The sequence below is a fragment of the Hyposmocoma kahamanoa genome, unplaced genomic scaffold, assembly GCF_003589595.1.
Source record: "Hyposmocoma kahamanoa isolate Upper Pololo Valley unplaced genomic scaffold, ASM358959v1 226, whole genome shotgun sequence".
In the NCBI taxonomy this organism is placed as follows: domain Eukaryota; kingdom Metazoa; phylum Arthropoda; class Insecta; order Lepidoptera; family Cosmopterigidae; genus Hyposmocoma; species Hyposmocoma kahamanoa.
Window position 1 is genome coordinate 1,216,583 of NW_020653745.1, and position 27,580 is coordinate 1,244,162.

Genomic DNA, 27,580 nt, shown 5'->3' on the forward strand with positions numbered 1-27,580 from the left:
ATAAAGCTGAAATTTCCGTTAGCATTTCGAAATCTTTTCGTTAATAAAATTGAAATATAGAATACATTTTTGACGACGTAAATAAAGCATGTCGCGACGCCCGGATGGAATGACACTCATCCCTTGGAGTGTAGGCCGGGCACTGGTGTGGGACGCAACATGTGCTGCCACATTTGCCCTATCTCATCTCCAGTACACCAGCAAGAGGGCTTGCTCCGCAGCTAAGCTAGCGGAAAAAACAACGAATAATAAGTACCAGGATCTCAACTCCGACTACCTATTTGCACCTTTTGGAGTCGAAACTCTTGGCCAATGGGGTCCCGGTCTGTTCAAAATTTTATCCAAAAAAATAATAGACAGTCTGGGAAACCCAAGGATCGGCAGCTATCTTGCTCAATGTATGCATGATGTAGGAATCTTTAACAAAGCCCAAACACCTCAAAGTGGAGAGCACTGTAAGAAATAATTGGTTGTTGTTTCAGTAAATCTTTAACGGGTAATACTGACGAAATTCATATTTTACCTATTAATAGTAGTAAATAGGTAGGAGCGCTGATAAACATAATACTAATTTTATTACTGAATAGAAGGACAATCCTGCAAGTGGTGTCAAAGGTTGCCGGCCATTTTGCGCTCGCCGTTGTCGTTATCGGCGGGATCCTCATTGACGTAATTCTTTCGCTGAAGGGTTTTCGTTGGTATTGGTTTCGGGACAATGTGACCAATGGAATCTTATACAAATTCTGCTAGATTACAGTGAATTGGTATTTGCTGAGGAAAAATTTTCAATTGATGTTTCTGTATTTCAGAATTTACAAGATATATGACGATGGAAAGTCGTAACTGCAGCTTATGTACATTCGCGTGACCGAAGAAGATGTCTTAATACCATAGAAAAAGACACAAAATTCGACTACGTTAATAAGTAAATTCTCAATTTACCTCACAAATATATTTTGAAAGAAAGAAAGAAGAAAGAAAATATATTTATTTGTTTACCACAATGACACCACAAAAGACAAAAGACAAAAAAAAGAGAAAACGGAACAAAACAGAACTAAAACAAAACATGATCAAAACATTCAATGTAAAACAAATATGTATATAATTACGAAACAAAAACACAAACAAACACAAAATAAAAATGTATATACAAAAATTAGATAAAATTAAAACATGAACTATTCACACAAATAATAAAAATAATAAAAAGAAGACTAAATATTGAGATACCTTGTGTGGTGCCAGCCGCGGTAACAAAAGGGTCACAAACTCAGTATTTGCTGGAAAACGCAACGCGTTCCCAGCACTGATTTTCAGTTAAGACCCTAAGTGAGGTCACGGAACAACATATGCTAGCATACTTTGGTACTTGAATATAACAGTAAAATAATTATATATACGTACATATTAAAACTGTAACAGATGTGTTTGTGTGTGAGTGTGGGTGTGTGTGTTGTGTATATTTAAATACTTCCAAATAATTTATGTATAACTATGAAAATGCATTATAATAATTAATACGTATACACTATACCTACATCAAGCAACTAATATATTATATAACAAATGTGTATAAAAAGTATAAATAAATAGGTGCTGGAAAAAGTTAACACAATCCCTTTTGATTTTCCAGCAGGAGAGCCTTAAGCTTGCGCTTAAAAGCATTCCTACTAGAAATCATTCGTATTGAGTTCATCATGTTTAGGTTCACCGTTTTCATTTTGTTACGTATTTCATATCTTCAAAGAAAAGGTATCCGTTACATTAAACCACATAAATCTGCATTCTCTTTCGCCTATTTACCAAAAAAATCCTAACGAGGTCGTCACAATTTTAAATACCCTACCCTATTCTGGTTAACCAGGGCACAATAACGTGGTAACAAAAAGCGATCGTTAATAACAATTTCTGTCTGATATTGGATCTCGATGGACAGTTCACGCTCATCGCCTACCAGTGTGCCCTAATTGGAACCTAGAGTGGTATTAAAAATTGGTAATTCTCAGTTCTTAGTGAAATTTTTAAGTCAACAAAAGACTGGAGTATTTTTTTTATTGTGATGCACACTATAAGTTTGCTTAACCGCTAAATTTCTAATATACCTACAATTGTTTATTTAATCTGCTAAATGGTTCCAAGCTCAGTTTGGAATTTGGTAATCTGCTTAGAATATTCTGTTTGTGGGATACATAATGCTTGCTAAGTTCTGTCCGTCCCTGTTTACATCTCCTAAGTAAACATACACTATCGCTGATAAGTAATTTCAGTTGCACCCAATACTTTAGTAAATAATCTTGTCCAACGGGGTTCGCTTTGAGAAAAACGGTTACTAGTAATTTTGTAAAAATAATACATTGTATATTTCAAAAGCTACTAATGCATTTTTTAAAACATATCATTTTTTCTAATTATACCATTTTTTATCACAAGCTTTGCGAGATTCAGTGGATTGGGTACTATGGATGTTACTATATTGAAGCGAAGAATGTCAAATATTTCTGCGCCTGACGTTTTGTGAATAGCAAACGTACATCAGACAACTTTAGATTTGTGTTTACAATTTTTTTTTCATTGGCCTGTATTTGTGTTTACAAATTTTTTTTCATTGGCCTGTATATTCTCGGCATTTCATGCATCCTTTTCATTGTATATTATTCCAAACCTAAAACTATAAATTCGATAGTATTTCGTATAGAGCAAACAAACAGAATATAAACTACCGCCATGTTTTATATGACGATAATACAGAAACAAGTAATGGATAAACAGCCCCGAACATATCCAAACCTTTCGAAAAAAGTCGTTTAACCTTTGCTTTACCGCTCTCTGAAAGGGATCCTAAACAAAGCTTCATATTTTATGGTGACAACAATAGAGCTGTGGAGCGTAGAGTCGAGGCTTAAGGCGAATTACGCAAACAAAAAGTGCTTAAACCCTGTGGAAATTACTCATATTGTTCAGTACATTTTTGGAGCCTGTTTCTTTTGAACAAACATAACATTGTTAAGTTATACGTGCGCCTTTTTTTCCTGGGTCTGAAAGCCCTTTAAAAGCAACTGTAGCATTATTAAATTTCTTGTTTAAAAACTTGGCTTCTAATAATGTACAAAATTCAATACAGCCAGGTTTTTAAAATTTGAACTATAAAGAAAGAAAAATACGCAATGTGTTTTTGAAAAGTTGGGATCAACAAGCAGTCTTTTTTCTTTGTGAAATCGGGATCATCCTCATAAACTAGCTGTTTATACTCTGATCGGGATTTCCGGTTGTATAAATATCTTATTGCGTATTTTCCGTGACATTCGTGTCTAGTATAGTACACGAGCGATCTTAATGCATGGAAATGAAGCTTGGACACCAACTCTGAATGAAGAAAATTAGCTTCTTGTCGCCGAAAGAAAAATCTTCCGTAAGATTTTGGAACCAACACAGAGGGAAGATGATAATTCGAGAATTCGAAAGAACCAGACGCTGGAGAACATCGTGTCTGAACCCAATATCATCGGAATGATCAAGTCCGTTAGACTTCGGGCACCTGGAAAGGATGCCAGCTCAAAGGGCGGTGAAAAGAGCATACAAGGGTTGTCCTAATAGTCGGCGACTGTTTGTTCGGCCAAAATACTGATGGAGGGATGAAGTGGAAAAAGACCTCCGCGCCCTGCGCACACTGAAAGGAGGTCGCACAAGCCAGGGCGCGCTGGCGACAACTTGCATCAAGGCCAATATACTTCGGTTCGCTGAGGCAGCGGGTAAGTAAGTACTTTTCGTAAGATATATTTGAATGGTTCTTATCTCGGCAAACCTTGGAGGTAGGCGTTGTAATGTAGTCATGAGTGGATCTTGCTCTCTGTGTATATAAGAATTCATTGTTTTATGTTAAGTAATTAGTAATCTTAGAATTGCTTTTAAAACGAAATATTTAAGTAACGCTTTCTTGTTTAGAGCTTGTAATGCGTACAATAGGAATCATTTAGATGTACATACATTTTATTTATCCTTTCGTATTATATTGCTTTTTATGTTCCTTATAGGTATTATTATTTCCTTTGTGTTTTAAAAAATACCAAGTAGTTTTCATTCTTTTTTAAGTCATATTTAATGGTAGAAACTTTGCAGGTTTAAGTGATAAGTTTTTTGTACTATAATCTTGTATACAAGTTGTTAACTGTTTGTTACCCAAATAATAAAATAACATTAAAAATATAATAAAAAATTAAATTTGCTTTTTAGGGCAGGCTGTAGCAGAATTTCAGCGGCGCTGAGAAACACTCCTGACACATTTTGAGACATTTTGTTAAGCTACAAACCTTTTTATCTCCCGCCACTATTGTCTGTTACGAAATTCCATGCACAAAGTAGTTTTTGCATTTATTTATCGGTTATGGGGGTAAATCAACGATTTTATTATTATTATTATGATTCCTGCTGCTTGTTCCAGCTCTCATACTACGACTTTAAAGACCAACTGCGGCAAGTATATAGCTTCAGTTCTGTAGGTTGTAATACTATATTTTTAAAAAGGGCAAATTTATCTTACGATTAGAAATCTGTGCTTCTCGCAACGTTAGCAACCTTCGGCAACTTTGTAACGACGTGAACTGAATTATTCATGCTCAAAGGCCTCCAAGGTCTGTATAAAAAGTTTTACTTGATGCAGGACTGTCTAGGGTTGTGTGTCATGGGAAGCTTGTACGAAAGGAAGGAAGCTTATGCTATTACAGTACACGTGTTATTGCTAAAAATGTACAATACAATGTTCATGATTTTTAAGCTAGGCAACTGAGTTATTAGCAATGTTAGGTGACATGCGCAGTGGCAGCAGCCCTCAGATCTTTGCGATTTACAGCTATGAGTGACATTGCAACTGCTATGACAGGCATGTCGCTTATCACCAGACGCACGACTTGTCCGCGCTGTCACTTGATACCATAATAATTAGCTTTAGTTAGTTTTTAGGTAGTTCAGAGTTTAGTTAGTATATTAGTTAACTTTTTTATTAAAAAACTAACACGAAAAGTTCGCTTATCGGCTCTTTTATTGGAATTACATCTATTTGGCAAGTTTTATTGGCATTAACGGAAAGTGCGCGTATCCGGGTTCATCCCCCAGTTTCCCACCTTTAGAGGTGGAATATTCTCTTCAATTTTAAATGGAACCAAGACTGAAGTACCCTCTTTCTAACAAAACAAGAATCATTCAAATAGCGGAGGAATTGCGCAACATACACACAAAAAATGCAGTCGAACCGGGAACCTCCTCCTTTTTTAAAGTCGGTTAAAAAATCACGTCTATGTATAGACAGGTAAAGTATTGCAAAACGATTATTTTAAAAACGGTTATTCAAAAATGTCTCACTAGATGTCACTAGAGTCGACGATTACCGAAAGTCAGAATAAAGATCTATAACAAAAACACATAGGAGAATTTCGCCGACTCGGTAACTGGACTCTGGGTAACTGGACGTGGGTTCAAGTGTTAGATTTTTGTGTTCATAATCATGACGAAACTAATGGAGTCATTTCACAAAAAAATCTCAAAAAATGACTCTTTGTGTGCGTGCGTGCGTGCGTGCGTGCGTGCGTGCGTTCGTGCGTTCGTGCGTGCATGCGTGCATGCGTGCGTGCGTGCGTGCGTGCGTGCGTGTGTGTGAGCGTGTGATTACACAATTACTTTTGGATACGAGAAAAGCACAATAAGTTACGTTAATATTTCATTACAATCAAGCATTAATAGAAAAATGGTCAGGTATTTTATTTCTACAATCTATATTTCTCTGTAAAAGTCTGTATAATGTAATGTAAAATAAAATTAATCACCATATAAAAACGTTCGCAAAGGTGTTACCAAAGACGCAGAACACAATATATTACTTCAGAAAGTTTTATCACAGTTTTATACTTGAAGTTTACCGCAGCGAGAGTACTACGGACCAAAAGCTTTCACGCATTTTTCATATGAAGTATTAAACCCTAACATAATACGTAAAAAACGTTAAAGTCACTAAGCAATCAAAGTAGAAGCAAAATCGATTGGCAGCGCTTAGCCGGGACTTGAAATGAGCGAGCTTTCGACACGAGCCAAATAGCAGCGCTATAAAGCTTCCGAGTTGAAAGCTTCCAATGACATTCGCCTATATTCAATAGATTCCAAACAGAGAGTCCAACTGTTTGACAAATGGAAAATCACTTTGCGATGGAAATTGGTTTTTGAAACTTTAAAGACTTAATAGGATTTTAGATTTCTCTACTTTCTCTTTAAAAACGCGTGCACCTTTTAACGTAAAATTTATTTAGTAGGGAAAAATAATAAACACGCGACTCGAAATGTAAAACTACGCCAATTATTCACCGAAATCATTTTATACAGGCTGCCAAGTTTTTAATACACTTTGAATATTATATAACTGACAGAAACTTTAGGAGCAGTAGAGATCCTTGTGAGAGAGTTCGTCCAGGGAATTACCTACCACCTATTTCTGTCGTTAAGCAGTAATACCCACAATACCGCGTTCCAATTTTTGCTTTCATTCATGGTGGGTGGCGACAATGTACGTTTTGACAGGTTACTTTGTCCATTAAATACTACCTCTGGCTACATCTTGCAGAGCTCTATGTCTTATTCTGAAAATAATACGGATTCTTATACCTTATTTGTAAATATGCAAACCGACGGCTCGTTCTAGTATAATAAAAATTCGTTTATTTGCTTAAAACATGGTATAACAGAAGATATTACACGAGACAGTGCCAGTACAAATATGTTTCGCATATAAATAGCATGCAAATGTCCTGTTAAACAATGTCAATTAGACTAATAAAAATGTCACAAACATGTCATGTTACAAATTAATATCTTACATCCTATTTCTTGTCATATATTTCGTTTATGTCACAAAAATTATGCTTTTTTTGTTTATGAAAGTATACTAGTGAAAGTACAGGCACAAGGGACTTGTCAACTTATGTCTCAGGGTGACGGGCGCTGTGGAAGTGCCCCTCAGATCTTTGCGATTTAAAGCTCTAAGTAGCGCAGCAACTATGTTATGGACAAGCGTGTAGTTTACTATCAGGCGCACGACTTGTTCGTCCCGTCACTTGAAGTTATAAAAAAAAGATACAAAGCGCGCTGTTACGTTTGTACGGAGTCACCAAGCATACTTGTATTATTACACTATGATTAAACGTTAATTTTTTGTTACCGTGAATGCCAAGACATTTGATGATTTTTACAGTTATTAAGATTATCATTTTCTAACTTAAAACTTACATTAAAAGTATTTTAATTGAAAAATCATATTACAAAATTGAAGAGTGTGTTTTAGATAAAGAAGTATGGAAAGACAACATGAGTCTAGATTCCACACAAACATGATTCAAATTGTATTTTATAGCATTTGAGTTTATTTGAAAAGAGCAATCCCTAGAGTTTCTTGCTCGTTCTTCATAGGGAGGTCAGCGTAGTGAAGGAGCAGTAGCTTAAGAAATGACCTTTTCAACATTGACTTACAATTATATGGACGTCGGGTCCGCGCTAAAAAGTGTTCGAACTTATAGGGCGTTAAAATCGTATACAGAGCGTCATTCACGCTTTAGTCTCCGTTTGTTCGACTGACAGCGAAGCAAGCAAAATTAGACAGTACTGCGATGACATTACAATTTAAATTCAACGTTTTAGCTTTTTCATATTCCTTTACATGTCACTACGTTTAAATAGGTTGACTTAGGACATTTTTTTCGTGGTTTTTGTATTAGACCCGTCGTCCATTTATTTGTAAGTCAATGGTTTTCAAGTAAAAAAATTGACCTATGGAATAAATTATTATTTGACTTTAACTGGAAATTTATCTTTTGTCTTATCTACTAAATAAAATTTGAACTGCCTATATAAATTTACATTCTATATTACTAATGATTTTTGTCTATATTATATGCTTCTATAAACAAATAATTCCATCCAATCCGTTTAAAGATTGAAACATTTTTCCAGCTATAAAATTGTATGTGAAATTGAACGTATAATTTGAATCTTACTAAGAAGATTACCGGATGGTTTATCCGGACGGATTGTAGCGTTCATACTCCGAGAAATTAAACATAACCTATATAATGTAGAAATTATTTGCTCCGTTATTATATAGCAAAACAACTAAAATTCATTGCATATACGCAAGGTTTGCATATAGGCAAGAAGTGTTTACTAAACAATTTAAGTTGTGATAGGAAATTGCTCAATATCGAATCATAGGGTCTATGAGTGGCACTGAGGCACTCCAGTACTTCCACTTAAGCTCATAGAATTGTCGGACCTCATAATCGACCGCCGGCTGCCACTTCCAACCTGGTGGGACGGTGAGTCGACATCGAGTCTCTATGCAACTACGTAAACAATCTCCTTGTGCATTTGGAAACTACAACTCTAATTAATATTTGAGTCTATAAATGGGTTGATTCTATAAAATAAGTGAAGCTGCCTTTGCCAAATCGGATACAGGAACTGGTAGTTTAATATACGTATAAATTTTTGTATTTTTATCTTAAATAAATAAATAAATATTAAATAATAATAATAATAATAATAATAACGCACACACTCAACATAGCCCCGCACTAGGGAAACCCTGTGTCGCGGGTGCCATGGACACACACATAGACAACCACAAATTACACCCAAACTCACGAGAGAAATAAATGTAGGCCATACAAATATTTCTCCCGGCCCGGGAATCGAACCCGGGGACCTCTGCGTGGCAGTCCGGTATGGTAACCGTTCGGCCACGGAGGCAGTTGAAATATTAGACAACAACACATTTTGTTGCTCTGATCTCAAAGTAAGTAGCTAAAACACTTGTATTATGGAAATTGGCAACAACGACAATATCACAAACACACCAGACCTGAGACAATATAGAAAAATTAGTTTCTACACTAACCCGGCCGCGGATCCAAATCGGTACCTCAGAGATGGCGACACCATTATTCCATTCAAGCAACGTTATTCCACCATAGAGGTCGCCTTGTTTTAAGGTTTTTATTATAATATTGTAACATATATGTCAAACTTCATGAATCAGTGATGGACACGTTTAGTGAAATCGAGAATCGGTGTCAAAATATTAGAGCCTCCAGTGAAAAACGGAATAAGACGAGTTATGTTTTATTGTTTTTATTGCACCATTGACTTCAGCGTGTCCAATTACATAATATAGGACATCTCTCTACCAGCCTCCTAACGTCGTTTTTCTTATTGCACTAAGGGCATAACTTACTGTTTTTAAAGGTATAGTTTTAGTTATCGGGCATATTTTATGAGTATAAAGGTACAAGTGCTCTCAACTCAAAAATACATGCAAGTTTAACGAATAAGTACAGATATATTTTATTACATAAAGACATTTTTCGTATTGTTCCAGTCATCATAACTGGGAAAAAAGTAGCACTCAAATCAATTATTGCCTTATTCCACAGTGTACATAAAGGTATAACTGACCATTCCGTTTGTTCCACTGAACAGGATTGGTCATACCCGTGACTATACCGTGTTGCTATTGGTTGATAGTTCGCAACAGAAAACTTGTCGTTTTATTCCTTTAACGATTTTATGTCTTTTATCATTGTGGTTAATATAGAAAAGTCGCAGTTAAGGGAACAAGTCGAATTATGTCGAAGTTTGTTAACATAAGTCGTATTATTACTGTTAAGCATTCATAAACAAAGGACGCAACTCGAAAAAAACTTAAAAAATATAGAAAATATGACTGAATATTTAACAAATACCCATGAAACGAAAGCTTAGATGTATACCTAAAGCTAGAAATTATAAAAAGTGCAAATAATAAATGCGAAGAAGCAATAATCAATAAAATTATGGTTTTTTGCCTCTCCTGAAAAGATTTTGAGTTATTCCCTTCTTCACTGGAGCCACTGATACATCGACTGATCTATGACATGTACATACGTGTGTATCATGGTAATAATTGAAATCGACGACGCGAATAAGGACGTAAAAGTGTGGCATAACTATTTGTTAATATAGTAGCTGTAGAACTTCTTTGAGCTTGTCCAGGGAAGTACTGTCACCATATCTGTTTCTGCCGACAAGCTGTAATGTTGAGCGTCACTGCGTTCCGCGTTTGAAGGGTGCTGGTGAAATTACAGTCGCATGGGACTTGTCAACTTATGTCTCAGGGTGACGGGTGCAGTGGCAGTGCCACTCAGATCTTTGCGACTTAAAGCTCTGAGTGCAACTGTTATGGACAGTAGCTTACCATCAGGTACATACCTTGTTCGCCCCTTCACTTGATATTATAAAATATCGAACAGTGTGCTTTTCACGTTGGAGAGGATCTATGGATAGTGGTCATTGACTATCTTTTGTTTTACTATTCCATATTTAACTTTGTATTTGCTAAACAAAATTAGCCTTTGTTTACAGCACTATTTTAATTGTGTTATATTTGGGGACGAACTCCTGACATAGATAGTTTAAGGGTCAGAAGTAAATGTTTAGTCTCTATGATTTATTGCTTTTAATCTGTTTTAGAATATCTCGGCCCAGAGGGATCCGGTTTTTTGGAAGGCTCGCATAGTGACATGGGTCTAACATGTAAAGGCCTTCGGCAATTTAATTATATTTCGAGAGGATATTATACTTTGTGGGTATCATCTCCGGTTGCTGTAGCGACTACATATGGAGATTACTGCCATCAGGTGCAATAAAACTAGTTGCAATGGGAAAGATTATTATTAATAATGTAAATTGGCAAACGATATTCCACATAGAAAACACTATTCATTAAGTAATAATAATAACATACACACTCATAGCCACACTAGGGAAAGTCTGTATCGCGGGTGCTATGAATACAGACATAGACAGCCACAAATTACACCTAAATTCACGAAAAAAATAATTGTAAGCATATACAATGATGGCCATACAAATATTTCTCCCGCCCTGGGAATCGAACCCAGGACCTCTGCGTGACAGGCATGGAGGCAGTTTATTTAGTCCTCTACACATAAGAAATATAACTTTTTTTATAGAAAAAACCGACTTCAACCTATCTGTTTGCCAAGTTTCAAAGAAATCAGTCAACGATATAAAAAAGTGAATGTGAAGAAAGGTACAAAAAAAGTGTAGTGTGTGTCGCTGCCAGTACAAATGCAGAAACCGGTCCAAATCGATGCAACACGTGTTGTTCGATGGTTCTTAAACTTGAGTCCCTGAATACGGAGAGGTGAGAGTCTAGAGATAGATATCCAAATTAATATACAAACGAATAAATATCTATTCAATCTAGTTTTCAATGGCCTTTAATTGTAACTCTCAGGAAACACAGATGCCGGCAGTAAATTCCATTCCCTGGCGATATGCTTCAGGGAGCATGAAGGAAAGCACTTTGTGTGAATGAATGGTAAGTCAGTGATATAACGTTTTTTTATGGTACTAAGTGACGCGATGAACAAATCATGCGCCTGGTGGTAAGCGGCACGCCGGTCCAGAACAGTTGCAATGCCAGTCAGAGATAAATCAGCAAGTCCCATGTGCCTGTAATTTCATCAGCACCCTTCCAAACCAGAACGCAGCAATGCTCATCAGCATGGCGGTAGATTTCTACTATCTATTTAGGTAAGCTAGCAGTACTTCTCTGGACGAACTCCATCACAAGCAGCTCTACTACTTCTAAAAATGCTAACTATAATGTCATAACGCTGAGTATATTGTAGACTATTCATCACCTAAAATTATTAAACTTAAATATAATACGAAACGATAGATAGATTACAAGTGGTTCTATCATTTTTGCACTCCAAAGAAGCGAAGTAAGGCATTTTTCTACGATTTTTGAGGTTGTGCTCGACCATAAAGTATAAAGCAAAAATGGCGGACTGTGCTACGCAAAGTAAACAGTTCTCCTGTATTTATTGTTCTGTGGTTTTGAACCTCGTGACTGGCAATTGAATATTAACCGGATTCTTATTATAGAAGCGGATACATTGCCTATAAAGTGAATAAACGTTAATGATAATGGACGGTGTTCTCGGCAACAAACCTCTCGAAGTCTTCAACAAATATATATTATATACGTATATATTTTTAGTGCCTATAATCACCTTTAGGGCAATCAAGGGCACAGTTATTGGCAATTTGTGTCGATATCGTCTCCCTAGCGCAACACTGTATTCCCCGAAAAGTTTCTGGAGACGGAAACGTTATTTATGTTACATTTAATGATATACACATCTTTTGATATATTTCTCGGCTAGGGTAGTCTATTGGGAGAGGTTGCTTCTCAATTATAAGGTCGGCATGTACCTATAACTTTATTATTTCTTTTTGTAATTTGCAAATTTGTAAGTTACGTTCGTTTGTGAATGTTTTAACGCAAGAGTTGTCGCTGCAACAGAGGAAAGAACAATGGGTTGTTGTACCGGCTATATATTTATATACTACTTTTATTTATTTATTTATCTCATATTGCACATGTACAATAGAAAAGGTCTTACAATAAAATTTTGTATTGTACATTACTCAGTTATTAATTATTTAATTCAATTATAGCATGAATCATAATTAGATGTCCAAAATGTAAACAAAGAAATGTCATTGTCAAAGTAGCAGGTGTGCTAAACCTTCTATTTTTAAAGGATGGAGATTTTCATTTTCTTTAATTATTTATTACAAAATAAAGAAAAACTTTACCGATATTTACTCACACAATAATTTAACAAACGTACTACGAAGAGAAAACACTTGGATTCGAAAAGGAAGCTCGAATATCTAGAACACAACAAACTGGCGGCACGCAAAATATTTTTGTTTTTTAAAATCTATTTCGTGACCATGGATACAATTCCTTTTCAGTTGAAATATTAGAGACAATAAACAAAGAAAGTAATAAAAATTAAAATAATAAAAGCATAGTAATAGAACAAAATTAATTATATAATATAGGTAACAAATATAACAAAAATAATTTTTGTACAGTATTCATTTGATCCCCATTTTGTTACCAGTGCCATAAAATTATTTACGACCTTAGACAATGGTTATTATTATAATTATCGTATTAGACAAAATTAAGTAAAGTTTTTTTTAAGTTATCAGATTAAGCTTGGAAAAAACTCTAAACATTTATTATTGTCAGAAATAGGAAACTACCATTCAAAATGTTTTTTTTATCTTTTATCCCCTTTGTTAACATTTCGTACATCTAATTAAGATTTATACTATGCTTTTATTTGATTACTTAAGAGGGAGTATACCAAAAAAGTTTTGACGTTGGTTCCGCCCAAATTTGTGAAACAAATACATATACATATTATGTCTGAAGTTCGCGTGACATGCGACAGGAGATATTGAATTTTGCGCATTAAAAGTACCAAATTCGTTTTAGTGGAATAACTCTAAAACTAAAGAGATTTAAAAAAATCTGTAGTGACAGTTGTCGATCATGCATAAATATAATTAATTATCTAAATTTTGTCCTGTAGCATTTCGAGGATAAATCGAAAAAATGTGAAAATTAGAGGTCATTTCGTGATTTTTATCTATCGAGGAAATTTTATTGTTTTATGTTTCTGATTAATGTCTATGCTTGAATATATCGTGTAGTTACTCATACAATATTGTATTTTTAACTTTAAAATGGATATAGCCCTGTAAAATCAAATCGAAGATTAGGAATTTTTCCTCTGCTCCCTTTTAATAACTTCTTGTTATCTACAATAAAGATGTACAAAAATTTCGTTTTTTTCCAACAGTTACTTGCTAAAGTTAATCGAGAAAGTACATACCACATCTGGCCTCCTCCCCCTCGGGTGCCTGCGCCGTGAGGGTGGCCAGCTCCTTTTCCAGATCGACCTGGTGCTCGTTGCTGTCCCATGATAGCAGCCCTGCAACAACAAAGCAAACAATCAATTAACACGATATATCTAGAGTATAGCTTTTATAAGCGTAACATTGAAGGAAAACATATGTATTTCTCAAAACCCAACTACCACACCCAAATTTAATGAGTTCCGTAATGTTTAAGGCCAGTTCTACATAAGCCACAGTGTTGTTGAGAATAATTACAGAGTTCACTCTGTGTAAATTTAATTTATTTAGAGCGGTTGAAACTTAGTGGGAAAACGGTTCCTTTTAAATTGAGAGGTTACCGATTCAAATTCCTGAGTCAGCTTATTTTAATAACGACATTAATATCTAAAGGTGTTACTACATCTACCAAACTATAGTCGATACATGCCATTGATCGATGGAGAATAAGATGAGTCAAGTTATTTCTTACTCCTACGATAACTCACGTACGTATAACTTTTTTTATTAAGATTTTGCTCATGTTTCGAACCAGTCCGAGGTCCTCAACCTATGTCAATAACCTATGTCTCGTAGTTGCACATAAATAGTGCATTGACGATGAAGAAATGTAATTATTACCATACCTTCTTAACGACCTATTATAACAATAGTTATTATCTTATAATAAGTGTACGATAGGTAAAAGACGAAGCTAAAACATTTAAAGTTAAGAGATTTTAGTCTGGAACGCGATCAAAGTGAAGCTGAGCAAGTAAACGTGGAATTGGTTTCGTCGGGGCTCCTTTATTGCTTCCGACTTTGTATGAAAATAGACGGCAGTACTTCCTTTTGCGTACAGGGTTGCTGGTATGTATATTAAAACTTATGTAATTGGTGTTATTAAGGAATTTATTACGTTGTCCTACGATACACATCATCATCACGTGAACATAGAGGCTATACATTTACTAGACAATACAAATATAGTGCGTAGATAACAAAGAACTAAAATCTTAAAATGTAGTAAATGTATATCGAACACTTAGAAAAAATTCCTTCGATCCGGCCGTATTCGGACCAACGTTTCCTAGCAAACCATGCCAGATGCTATGCCAACTAAGCCGATTCTTCTATGTGCTTGTTGTCGGATCTTTGTATTTAGTTTTCAATGACTCTTTAGCCGTAGCGTATCTATGAGAAATCTATGAAAGTATTTCGTCACTCAGTTAGGTACTTTACAGCTACCAGCCCTGGCTAGAGATGTCACTAATAACTCTAATTAAATTTGTATTGAATGTCAGAATATTTTACCAGAATGTTTAATGTCAGTGTTTAATGTTTTTATAAATATTAGTGCCAGTGTTAACTAGACATGAAGAAGAAGCAAAGTATCTTCCCCTTAAGATTGTTTGTCAGATTGGCAATTTCTTTATATACGTTATTTTTATTTTAGGAAATTGTGTAAAATTAAAATTGCTTGTTAGTTTTGTGTAATGGCTAGATTGTAATTAGTTATAAGGTTTTGTTTTATAACAAATAAATATAAAAACATCATCGTCGATTACACGTCTGACTGCTACATACGGGCCTCTTGTGAGCAGGTTTAGAAAGCAACCCGCCAATGGCCCAATAGCACAATGCGGGGTGTAAACTTTCTTGGACATACAGGTCTCATCACGATATCTTATTTCTCCTCTTGCGAGTGGTATTGCTGCCAAATGTACATGACATAAAAATTAAAATATATAAAATATAAATATTGCCTCGAACGGATGTTGGACGGACAATGTGAGAAGACCCAAGTGTTTTAGTGTATCGACTGTACTTGTTAATTTGATTAAGAATTATTATTACTGAATTAATAAAATGTGTCTCAATGTCAATGATTTTGCGTCGTACGTGACGTCTTATTTACACACCTGTTTGATTTTGTCTATATCATTAAACAGACTTTAGTGTCGACCAAACAATGTCGTCAGCCGCATTTTCTAGTTTTGTTTTAACGTAATGTAATTTTAAAATGTGATCATGTTTTAATTTTGTTTATGTTTCACGTGTTATATTTTTTTATATATTGCGAGAGTCATGGATTTCACAGATAATTTGGATAACACTTATTTTATCAATCAAGTAAGTTTTCTACGTTCTGTTTTTACATACATATACCATCACGTCCGCCTACCACAAAGGTAGGCAGAGACCAGTGACCACCTGCTATACTCCTGAAAAACCTCCTTCGCCTCTTCCGCTCCCATCTATCCCTTCATATTACATGCCCGTTTATTCTTTTAGCACTTTCTACAGTTATCTCTTTATGTTTTAAATTCTATAGACATTCACATTTTATAATGACAATGATAATAATACAATACAACACAAAAAGTCTTTATTGTACACCAAAACGGAAACAAATACAATACAATTAAATAAAAAAGTAGTGGTGATACAATATGCGGTCTTATCGATGGAAGTAATTATATAACTCTGAGTAATTATATAATGTAATGTACTCCCTATGGCAAGAGTACCAGTGCAACGGGATTCACTCTGGGGTACTTTCCAGAACACCCAGAATAGTACCAATTTAGAAACGTTTCCCAAATTGGTCCTACCGGGAATTGAACCCGTGACTTTCTAGTTTGCTTGTTTGCTATTTGGTTTTAAAATGTTACCCATTAAGTTTCTAACTTATACAACACTTTGTTGGCACTAATCTAGCAAAAAAGTACTACACAATTACAGAGGACTGTAGGGTACATAGCCATAAGAGCTATTTTGCCATAGCTCGTCAAGAATACATAAAAAATCTAAAAAACAGGGGCTCCATCACTCGCTCAAAGTTATGCGACAAGTGCCTACCGCTGAGTGTACCGATGTCGGCACAAGCGCTCATACAAGTCTTACATTTATCAGCATTCGGCTCCGCACGACTGCACACGGCGGGCAACGATTTTCACCGCTCTGACCACGAGCTGATGTTCCTTTTTCCTCGTAGTGAGCGCCTTAGTCTAGATAGTCGCTAAATTATCTAATATACTCACCACACTGGTCAACACGTAAATACATTAAGCCGATAAAAAAAAAGCCTTATATTTATGCAATAATAGCCAAAATGACACTGTGCGTTTCGCGTAAGTGGCGCTCCGAGCGGAAGCCAAACGTGCAACTGCTTTTTCGTGATATTTATTTATCCGGCTCAACCCGAGCGGTACAGCGTTAATAAGTATGATGGTAACCTTATTCAAGAACTGAACAACTTCAAAATGAAATATAAGTCCCAAAATTGCTTGTCATTTGAATATTTTTGGGATTGAAAATCGGGAAAATTAGTAAGGTAGTTATTTTTTCCAGATCTTTGTAGTAAGTGGAGTACTAAGCACTATCCTGAGCTGTGGCCTGGGTTTAGGCTTCCTGTCTGTCTTTGTCAGCGCCACAGAAGTCCATCAAGCAAATGGAAATGTGGAAGGACTCCGATTCATAGGTGAGAACTAGGAAACTCTTTTTTACAATTCAATATCAGAAACTATAATATTTTTTAAAAAACCAACCTCAAAAATTTGTGGAATAACATCTATTTGCCACGATTTATTGAAATCGGTAATGAAAAATGAATGAAATCCAATAAATTGGATTCATCCTGTAATTAGCCACTATTAGGGCGCGTTCCCACTATGTCGTCACGTTTTATTATCGTTGGACGACTGTCGTGTCTAGCCTGTTCCCATATCACAACTATCTGTCGTAGACGATTTTTTATCGTTGAACGACTGTTGTGACTAGCTGTTCCCACTAGATCGTGACGATAATTTATCGTTTCACGACAGCCTCCTTGTCGTTTGCACGACAGAATCTTTTGATGCACTGCAGTCGCTTGTATGTTCTTTTGGAAGCCGGTGTGTGTTCGCTCGAAATGGATGAAGACGAAATTTTAATAATATATATATTTTTTTAAATGCTGTGGATTCTCAATGAAGATCGCGAAGAAACTCAATTTACAATAAATATTTAGACGTAAATAGTTTTTGCCCTCGATTTCGGGTTTAAAGCCGATTTAAACCCGGCGTTGACAAACTACCGGGTTAAAATCCGGGCGCTTGCCCATCTCTGGCTACGACCCAATGCTACTGCAAAGCGAGCAGAGGGCGCGGGGTACGAGAGGGAAGGGCAGGGAGCAGAATACATGCGGACAGCGATAAATAAAACGTGACGACAATAGAAGCTGCGACAATCTGTCCTCACGTTTTTATCGTGACGTTTTTTTACGTCAGACGCCTGTCGTTCTAGCTGTTCCTACTGTGACGACAGTTTGTCGTTGTAACGATAAAAAATCGTGAACGACAGTTAATCATGTCGTGCTATATGTGAACAACTTCATTTAAATATACAAGCCACGACACTGTAAATTGCACGACAAACTGTCGTCATGACATAGTGGGAACGCGCCTTTAGAGGTAGAATATTTTCTTCAAATTTAAATGGAATTACTATTATGGATGTACCCCCTTTCCAAAAAAAAATAATAATCATCGAAATCGGTTCACAAGTGTGGGAGTAATCGGGTAACATAGACAAAAAAAGAAAAAATGCGGTCGAATTGAGAACCTGCTCCCTTTTAATTAAGCATTTAATAGCGTTCTTAATATTTGTAAAGAGAAAATCTTTTAATATAATCTTTTAAAAATTATATTTACCTACTTTTAAAAATTTTTAAATTTTATTTTAAAATTTACTTTTAAAAATTATAAGTCAATTACTGTATTAAAAGTTATAAAAGAAAAGCAATTTTTTATGTTATCATAGATCGTGGCGTTATTAAAACTCAATTCACAGAATCTAAGTAAATAATAAAGATTAATGAGCTACTCTCGAAATTAAGTTAAGGATAGAAACAATTCAAAAAGAATTTCGGAACGAAAATAAATTCACAGAAAATTTCTGAATACATTAAGACGTTTTTCTAATTAAAGAGATAAGACTGTCGTACGTAAGTGATATTAATTCTTTCAGAAACGGCCGGCGAGGTGGCCTTCGTGCCATCAATTGTAATTATACCCTACATAATGCAGAAGAAAGGGCGGAGAGTCGCGAGTTTAGTTACCATCACACCTCTTCTATTCAGCTGGCTTATCAGCTTCAACACCGGCTTCACGAGCTCTATAACTTTCAATATCTTACATAATATAGCGCTAGGGGGCGCTGCTACAATCAGCAGTGTTATCATAGCTGAATTCTGTACGCCAAAGTACCGTGGAACATTCCTAATGCTAGAAACCGCAATGATATCCCTAGGTGTTTTACTAAGTCATGTTCTCAATACATTCTCGTTATGGAATGTGACATCTGCATTAGGATTGATAGTAGCCTTATACAGTGTCATAGTAGTATATTTTTCTCCCGAAAGTCCGTATTGGTTAATGAATCAAGGGCACATGGTGAAAGCGACGGAAACTTTTCAATGGTTAAGAGGACACGATGAAGACGCTTATCAAGAATTGGAGGCGATGATGAAGGCACAAAAAATGAAACTCCTACTAGAAGCTTTGAGGCCCATAAAAAAGATAGACTTGAAAGATCGAATATTGAAGTACCTAAAGTCTTTATTAAAAGCAGATTTTCTAAAGCCATTATCAATAATGATTTTGTTGTTCAGTTTCGTGGGATTCGGAAACGAAAGTGTATCAAATTATTCTCTAAAAGATGTCTTCAATTTGACAAATGGAAAATATATTGGGACTATTATTTTAGATGTTTTAACGCTAGTCTGTACTTTGACTGCATGTGTTTTGATACAAATTGTTCGAAGGAAGACGTTGTTTATAATAACAGGGTCTTTTTCAGTTATATCCATAGCTTTGACCTGCTTTTTATTATTTTTGCAATCACTTGAATTGTTTTCAACGGAATACTTATGGGTGTTTTTAAGTTTAGTCACAGGGTTAGTGATGTTTATGTCTTTAGGTACTTCGGCTTTGCCATTTACTTTATTGGGTGAAATATTTCCTATGTCGTATAAAGGAATAGGGAGTTCTTTAACCTGTGCGTATCTTTGGGCTTTTGGTAATAGTATAGTCATGCTAGTGCCTTCTTTGACGGAATATGTTGGCGTTCATGGAACGACATTCTTGTTCTTAATTTTAATGATTGTAATTTTAGTAATTTTAAACAAAATAATGCCAGAGACTAATTCAAAAACATTACTAGAAATCGAGGATATGATAATATCGGACAAGAAAACTGATAACGACTACAATACTGTCAATGTAGCCGAGCTAGAAGAGATAGACAACTTCGACAGGCTTAAGTTGTTTATAGAAGTCTAATGCAATAAATCATTTATGTTAACAACAAATTCATTACATATAGAAGTACTTACCTAACGTAGAATATTTTGTGACATGTTTCTTGAAAGGACTTCTGCTAAGCTATTTATAACTCAAATTGCAAAAGTAAAAGATTGGCAGGCAGAGAATTCGATACTCTGATTGTCCACACGTATTGCGATAGAGGAACCCCAAAATGCTTTGTGTCAATTGATGATAAGTCAACAATATAACAATGAGATCTTACGTTTGAAGATAAGAAAGGGACGACGGCATCAGCTCCTGCAACGCCGCACAATCGATTCAACGATAACTGCCAGGCATACAACTCAGTACATTGTATTTCCGCACCAAACAGTCATCACGATGGGTCTGCTATCATTTGAGTCGTTTTGAGTTACATTAAAAACGTTTCAGTCATCATAATGGCAACAATAGCCTGGCAACTAAACCGAGGTCTAATTGATCACAAAGATAATTTTCCGATGATTCGGCGAAATTCCATATGGCATTAATGGAAGGCCTTCCCAGCTTAGGATGTCGTGCATAATACATACTCGTTTGACATTGGCGGATTAGGCTGATATGGGTCGACAAGAGCCTGCATAATGGAATAGAGAGCTGAAAAGTTGTAAAATTCGTTTCAATTCTGTATTGCCTGTCTATAGTAATCGTTTTGTCTTTATCGCAAAGATTTGTAATGTGCTTTGAAATGCAAACATGAAGAACACTAGCTTTTGTTGTTTGTTGTTGGTTGATGTGTTTTAATAAAAACAAAAATTGCCGAACATCTATCGAATATTTATTTTCATCATCATTAGCATCCACACGGGGAAGATCACTGCTCTAGTTTGTGCTAGCCATCACAATCTTGCTTTAGTCTTACGTATCTACAGACCTAAACTAAGTTTAATAGACTTTTTTATGATATCTAGTGACAGGACGAACAAGTCACGAGTGTGGCAAGCATGAAAATAACAGAGCCATTCAAAGTCTTTAAATCTCAAAGATCTGAAACGCACTGCCACTGCGCACACTGTGCACACTTGAGACACATAGTTGGTGACCTATGTGCATGTAGTTTCCCCAGCTCACATCTCTACTTGGCATCAGAAATAGATAATGTAGTAGGTAGTACTTCCTTATACGAACGATGCTTTTTTTCACAAGGAACCTACTGCAACTACTACTGCCTTATTTTACTATCTTTATGTTAGGAGTACATTTACTCGAATTAAAAACCAAAGAAGATACAAAGTGTTCAGTTTGTGATGAATTTGGTCATAATTATAATATTTTATAAGAAAATTTCAGTTCTATCATGCAGCGTTATTATTATCACATGCGATATTATCTTGACAGATGAGACTCAAATTTTGAACAGACATCTGCGCATGCAGCCGTTGACATCTTCTTAGGCTCACCTCAAGGGGAACATACAATTCCTCATCGTAATGATCTTAAATGTCTGTTCTAATGTTTTAGGATTAGTATGACAAGTGTTGATACGAGGTAGATTCGTTTAGCTTAATTAGATTAATTTCAAAAGCATCGTATGAGAGTACCGTTGGCTGTTATTAAAATCTTAGCACTTTCTTGTAAGCTACAAGATGTCATACTCCAAATTCAAAGTAAGTAAGTATGAAAGCTAGAAAAAATAAGTAGATTATGAGTGGTGAGGTGGTGTCCTGACTATAATGAGTTCACTAACTATATAATAATAACAATAACTATATACCTATAACTAACAATATAATACACATAAATGATTGATCATTTGAACTATAATTTTTGTGGTACTAGAAACAGAGAATCGTTGCCGCAACAAATTATTATTTAAAATTTGGAGACGTGTTCTTTTTTATCGTATAAGTAATATGTGCATATTCAACCACTGTCTACACTGATGGGAAATGACGATGAGGTCGGCGATGAAGTATGGAAAAAATTAGTGTACATGGAACGAATCTGCAAGCAGGGAATTCAACTCCATAGCTGTACGTCGTGTATATGTGAAAGCATAACGCTTTGAAACGTTCGTTGTATTCCAGACGAGGTTGTACCAAATATCGACGTTGGCCTTTGTTTTATCTTTCCAGTCAAAAGGACGATAATTATCGTTCGTTAATTAACTCCGTCAAGTTTCCGGTCGAACAAAGAAACTTTTTTTACTCGATGAACTACGACGTAACAAAGAAATCTTCGAAAATATTCTCACAAATATTAAGAGCTTCACTGTCCTTCATCGATCCATATTTCTACGTTTATATCTAAGTAAGGTTCTGGTCTCAACATCGACTCTTATGCGTCGTACTGCTGGGCAGGGTTCTCTTTAAGTCATAGTTCACTTCGCTAAAGTGGTCTTCTAAATACGCTATTATAGCGTTGTTGGGAGATCACTGTCTATTCTAAGACTATTGTAATCAGGCTTCTTATGTATATGAAAAAAATCATCAAAATCAAAAATCAAAGATCTAACTTATACAAAGCCATCGTGTGCCTCTAAGTTTTGAGTATATAAGTTACTCTAGTCTCACCTGTTACTTGCTTGTTGCTCTTTAAGTGGGTTAATCGTATGCACCAATGGGGCTGATTCGACATCATTACCTTAGACATAGTAAGTATGAACATTGTTAAGTCGATTGGCTTGTTTCATAGTCCTTGTGATTTTGCCCAAGCTCCGTCTTTATTTGGAATTGATGGGTGGGATGTTGGTCTATTATTTAGCAGCGCTATTATTTATTGCAAAATGCTAAATCAAATATATCTTTATTACATATGTATGTAAATTACACTTAACCATAAATAAACATTTATTTCAGATATTTTTTTATGGTATCTAGTGACCATAACAGTTGCAGTGCCACCCTCACCCTTCAAAATCAGAACGCTCAAATGAACTAGGTAAGGTGGTAGTACTTCCCTGGACGAACTCTGTCACAAGAAGCTCTACTGCTACAAGAATATCAAAGATCGAGATGAGCTAAGTGGGTCACTACCTCAGATTTTTGCCATCTAAGTGCGCAGAAGCTATGTCTCGACGTGTTGTTAGATTACGGATGGTGACTTTATTGACTTTTCGGTGTACACTGTTTTGTATTGGGTTCTTTTAACTTAATTTGTTTTTTGATAGACTCCAATCATCGGCATCTTGGATAATACCATAGACCAGTAACTGAAGAGGCCTGCTAATCGCGATACAAGCCAGCATAGTAGGGTTAGTACCTTTTAGTAAACCAGATGTCGCGATATGTGCTAAATAGCTATATTTGTAACTAATTTGTTTTACATTGACAATATGTAATTTATCAAAGCTACTGTAGTTTCTAGTGATAACAAATAAATCAACCAGATGGCGCTTATTGCACAGATTTTTAAGGTACCGGCTATTCTTATTCATATTGCTTAGGATTAACGCCATCTTCCCATATTAGGAAGCGTTGATTTATAAATTAGTTTGTAACATATAATGCCATCTATTGACACGCATATTTGTCAAGGTTTGGAAAATATTTACAAGCGAAAAAAACTGACTTCTTATATTTTATATTAAAGATGGATTAACTTGAAAAGGATGTAAATGGCAATAAACTAAGAAAACTTCAGATCCACAGAAATTTATTTCAAGTTGATGGTAAAGAGAAAAAAGAGGTCCAAAAGGGGCGAGTTATACTGAATTACAGATTGGTATCAAAATTGCCACATGATTAGTAGTAGCTATTACAAATCTGGTAAAGGAATCAAAATTAGACACTTTAGAAATTTAAACAGCACTGTACGCTGCCGCGTTCGCGCAGGAAGTGACAATGGAACGAAACAAAATCAAAATAGCGAGGCAAAGGAATTAAATAAAGATTCAAAATTTAAAAACGAGTGGCCAGGAACCGGAGAAAAGGCGATAAAAAGGTGGGATGACGATGTAAGGAGGTAACACAGTCACAAACTGATATCCACGGCCTTTTAGATAATATAAACTACTTTTAGGCTATTGATCAGCGCCATCTGGATATAAGACGGAATTTTGACCCTTTTCAGAACTACGCTCTGTAGTATGGTGTATTGTGTCGAAGTAACGTGCTTTTTTAGTAGGTCACTGGATTGCATATTGAGGGAAATGTTGAGTAGGCAATTCATTATTATTTATTAATTCACGTCTATTTGCACTATGAACGAATAAACACACTATCTACAATTGTTCCTGTTTCACTATACGTCGCTAGTCAGATGACATCCCAACTACCTTACTGCACAACCAACCTAATATGAGATGGCGACCCAACCAACTGTATCCTGTGAACTTCGTGTACTTCGTAAACTACTACTGCAACAATTGAATACTGCCACATCAATTGAAGACTTCAACTGAAACCACACCATCATCAGAAACTGCCTGCCGTCGCGTTATACTTCGTCATCACTGAGATTCGACGTATTACATTGTAGAAGAAACGTCATACACAAAAGGAAACTGCAAGATCCAAAATAAGAAGGGTTTGAATACTACCCCTTCCGCCGTGTTGTCGTCGTAAGAAGAGCTCGAGCGGTGTCCAATATGAGAATGGTTATTAGCCGTCCTGTTGAGTTATTAGATGCTGTTTGCTTGATTGATTAAGACTTAATCTTAGGTCGTTAAGTGTTAAATGACGTTTATTAACAAACCGCAATTTCGACAACTTCCTGATTAGTCGTTGATGTTCACTCAAGTGATATTTATTAACCTTCGTATAGCCACGCGTTGGTCTCTCAGACCGAAGATCAACGTTTGCCGTGTTTTTTCTGAAATGGAATACGATAGAGCGTTGGGCTCACAGCTAGCTGCGTGGTTCGTGGCTAACTTCATTTTAGCTTAACGGGAGTATTCGTGCATATAACACGTGTACCCGTACACGACACCGATCGGTCCCTTAGACCGACGCGGGTATAGGTGTCACAGTTTTAGGTAATTAATATTTTTAGTAATTCCTAACAGTTATGTGTTATTATTAATTGTCATTATAATAATAATAACAATAATGAGGGACGCATGAGAAAGTTTTTGGAAGAGGCTGACTCCGATTCCAACTATGAGGGCGAAAATAAGACCGACTTGCAGGAACATATAGAATCGCAGTAAGTAAGAAATGACACAGAGCAAGAGATAGTTCTGAATGTGAAAAGACGTTTCTAGACCAAGATAGTCAAATTAAGTGTAATAAAAATGCTGCATCGATGACAATAAGAAGTATTTTTGAGCAAGATATATTTTTGTATGCAACGTGCTATTTAGTTCACGGTTTTAAAATTTTATGTATTATTCTTTGACATTTGAGAGTTTCTTTTATTTTGATACTGTAAAAAGTATATTTTTGTTCAAATTTTTGAGGCTCCTAGGAATATTGTAACTTACCTATGGCTGTAATAAAACACTGCTTATCTTATATTATTAAATATTTTCTATAAAACTGTGCTTCATATTATATTACATATTCCCGTCTAATATAAAATATTGTACAAAACAACATACTAAAATGGACCTAGCACTTTCAGTCTCACAGACTGCGGGTATACGAAAGTAAATAAAGACTGTTGACTTGAGATCCTAATGTCGATCCAGCACGCGAAGATTGATTTGTCAGTACCAACGTGCTCTATTATATCTCAATCTACTTATATAAGTGTAAACACAATAGGCAGGAATTGAGTAGATACTTTCATAGTTTGCTTTGAAGTACCTAATGCCGCTGATATTAACAGAATGTTTGTCCTGCAGAAAAGTGCGATGAGGGCAATTTACAATCTGGACCTTACATTGTCTTTGAGAGATAAGTTTAAAGAGATTAATTCAAGCCAGGCTCGCTCGCGTGCCCGGGACGCACATTTAAGTTATAACGTAAAACCTACACAAATAGAGCGTATTTTGCCATGACAACACGCACGCGCTGACGCGTTGACGCACGCAGTCGCTGCGCGGCCGCCGCGCAGGGTGAGCGCGTTGAAATTTGTATCGAATAAAGGCGCCCTAAGGGTCAATGTATAAGCTTCTGTAGGAAGATTCCAATTGATATTCAAAATTTGCCATTTACGAGGTTCAAAACTATAGTGAAACAAAAACTTTTTAATAAAGGTTATTATACAGCTTCTGCGTACTTGGATGCCAAATATCCGTGGCAGTGACCCGTTTAGCTCTTGCAACTAGTCTCGATTTGTGATGTTTGAAATAAATATTGTAAATGATAAATGTATTCAAATATATATTTGAAAGAGCCACCTCTAGAGTTTCTTGCTTATTCTTCTCGGGGGACTCCGCCTTGCGGAGTAGAGTGGAATTAATATGACGATTGCAAGTGTAATTTGCTTACCTATGAAATAAAGATGATTTGCATTTGTGAGAAATCTGCATCACAAGATTATTTGTCAAATTTGACAAGGAATGAGACACGGTCCCCACTTACAATAGGTTATAACTTAAACTGTGATGAATTTACAGATTTCTTCTATGATATCAAGTGAAGTGCGTCTGGTGGTAAGCGACAAGCCTGTACATAACAGTTGCAGTGCCACTCAGAGCTTTAAATCGCAAAGACCTGGGGGCGCTGCCACAGGAGCGCCTGTATGATAGCAGTACTTTCCTGAACCTTTTTATAAAAAACCGACCTCAAAAGTTCGTAGAATTATGTCTATTTGCCAAGTTTTATTTAAATCGGCTACCAGAAAGTGCGCGAAACCGGGTTCATCCCCTAGTTTGCCACCATTGGAGGTGCAATATTTTCTTCATCTTTATTTAAATGGGATTAATACTGAGGTACGCTCTTTCTAACAAAAAAAGATTCATCAAAATCGGTTCACAAATGCCGAAGAAATCGCGTAACTTACACAAAGAAACAGCCGAATTGAGGACCTCCTTTTTTGAAGTCGGTTAAAAAGGAGCTTTAGTATTAGTCATTGACTTACAATTATATGGACGTCGGGTCCGCGCTAAAAAGTGTCCGAACTTATAGGGCGTTAAAATCGTATACAGAGCGTCATTCACGCTTTAGTCCTCGTTTGTTCGACTGACAGCGAAGCAAGCAAAATTAGACAGTACTGCGTTGACATTACAATTTAAATTCAACGTTTTAGCTTTTTCATACTCCTTTACATGTCACTACGTTTAAATAGGTTGACTTGGGACATTTTTTTCGTGGTTTTTGTATTAGACCCGTCGTCCATTTATTTGTAAGTCAATGGTTTAGTACATTATGCTGTATTCTTTTTTTATACACTCTCAAAGCCCCGCACTAAGGAAACCCTGACTTGAAGGTGCCATGGACACACACTAGACAGCCACAAATTACTCCTAAACGTACGAGAGAAATAAATGTAGGCCAAATAAACAAATATTTCTCCCGGCCCAGGAATCGAACCCGGGATCTCTGCGTGGCAACCAGTGTAGTGACCGTTCGGCCACGGAGGTTGCAGACCCTCTGCTTCGAGACAAA

General features: G+C 36.0%; 1 protein-coding gene across 1 annotated transcript in view; it reads right to left on the reverse strand.

The window, feature by feature from the left end:
- The window catches only part of LOC113228311 (microtubule-associated protein futsch-like), a 272,380-nt gene that overhangs the window by 48,622 nt on the left and 196,178 nt on the right, over positions 1 to 27,580 (reverse strand). The window contains exon 2 of the mRNA XM_026461571.1: positions 13,800 to 13,898. Coding sequence (XP_026317356.1) covers positions 13,800 to 13,898 — 99 coding nt within the window. The remainder of the gene's footprint in view (positions 1 to 13,799; positions 13,899 to 27,580) is intronic.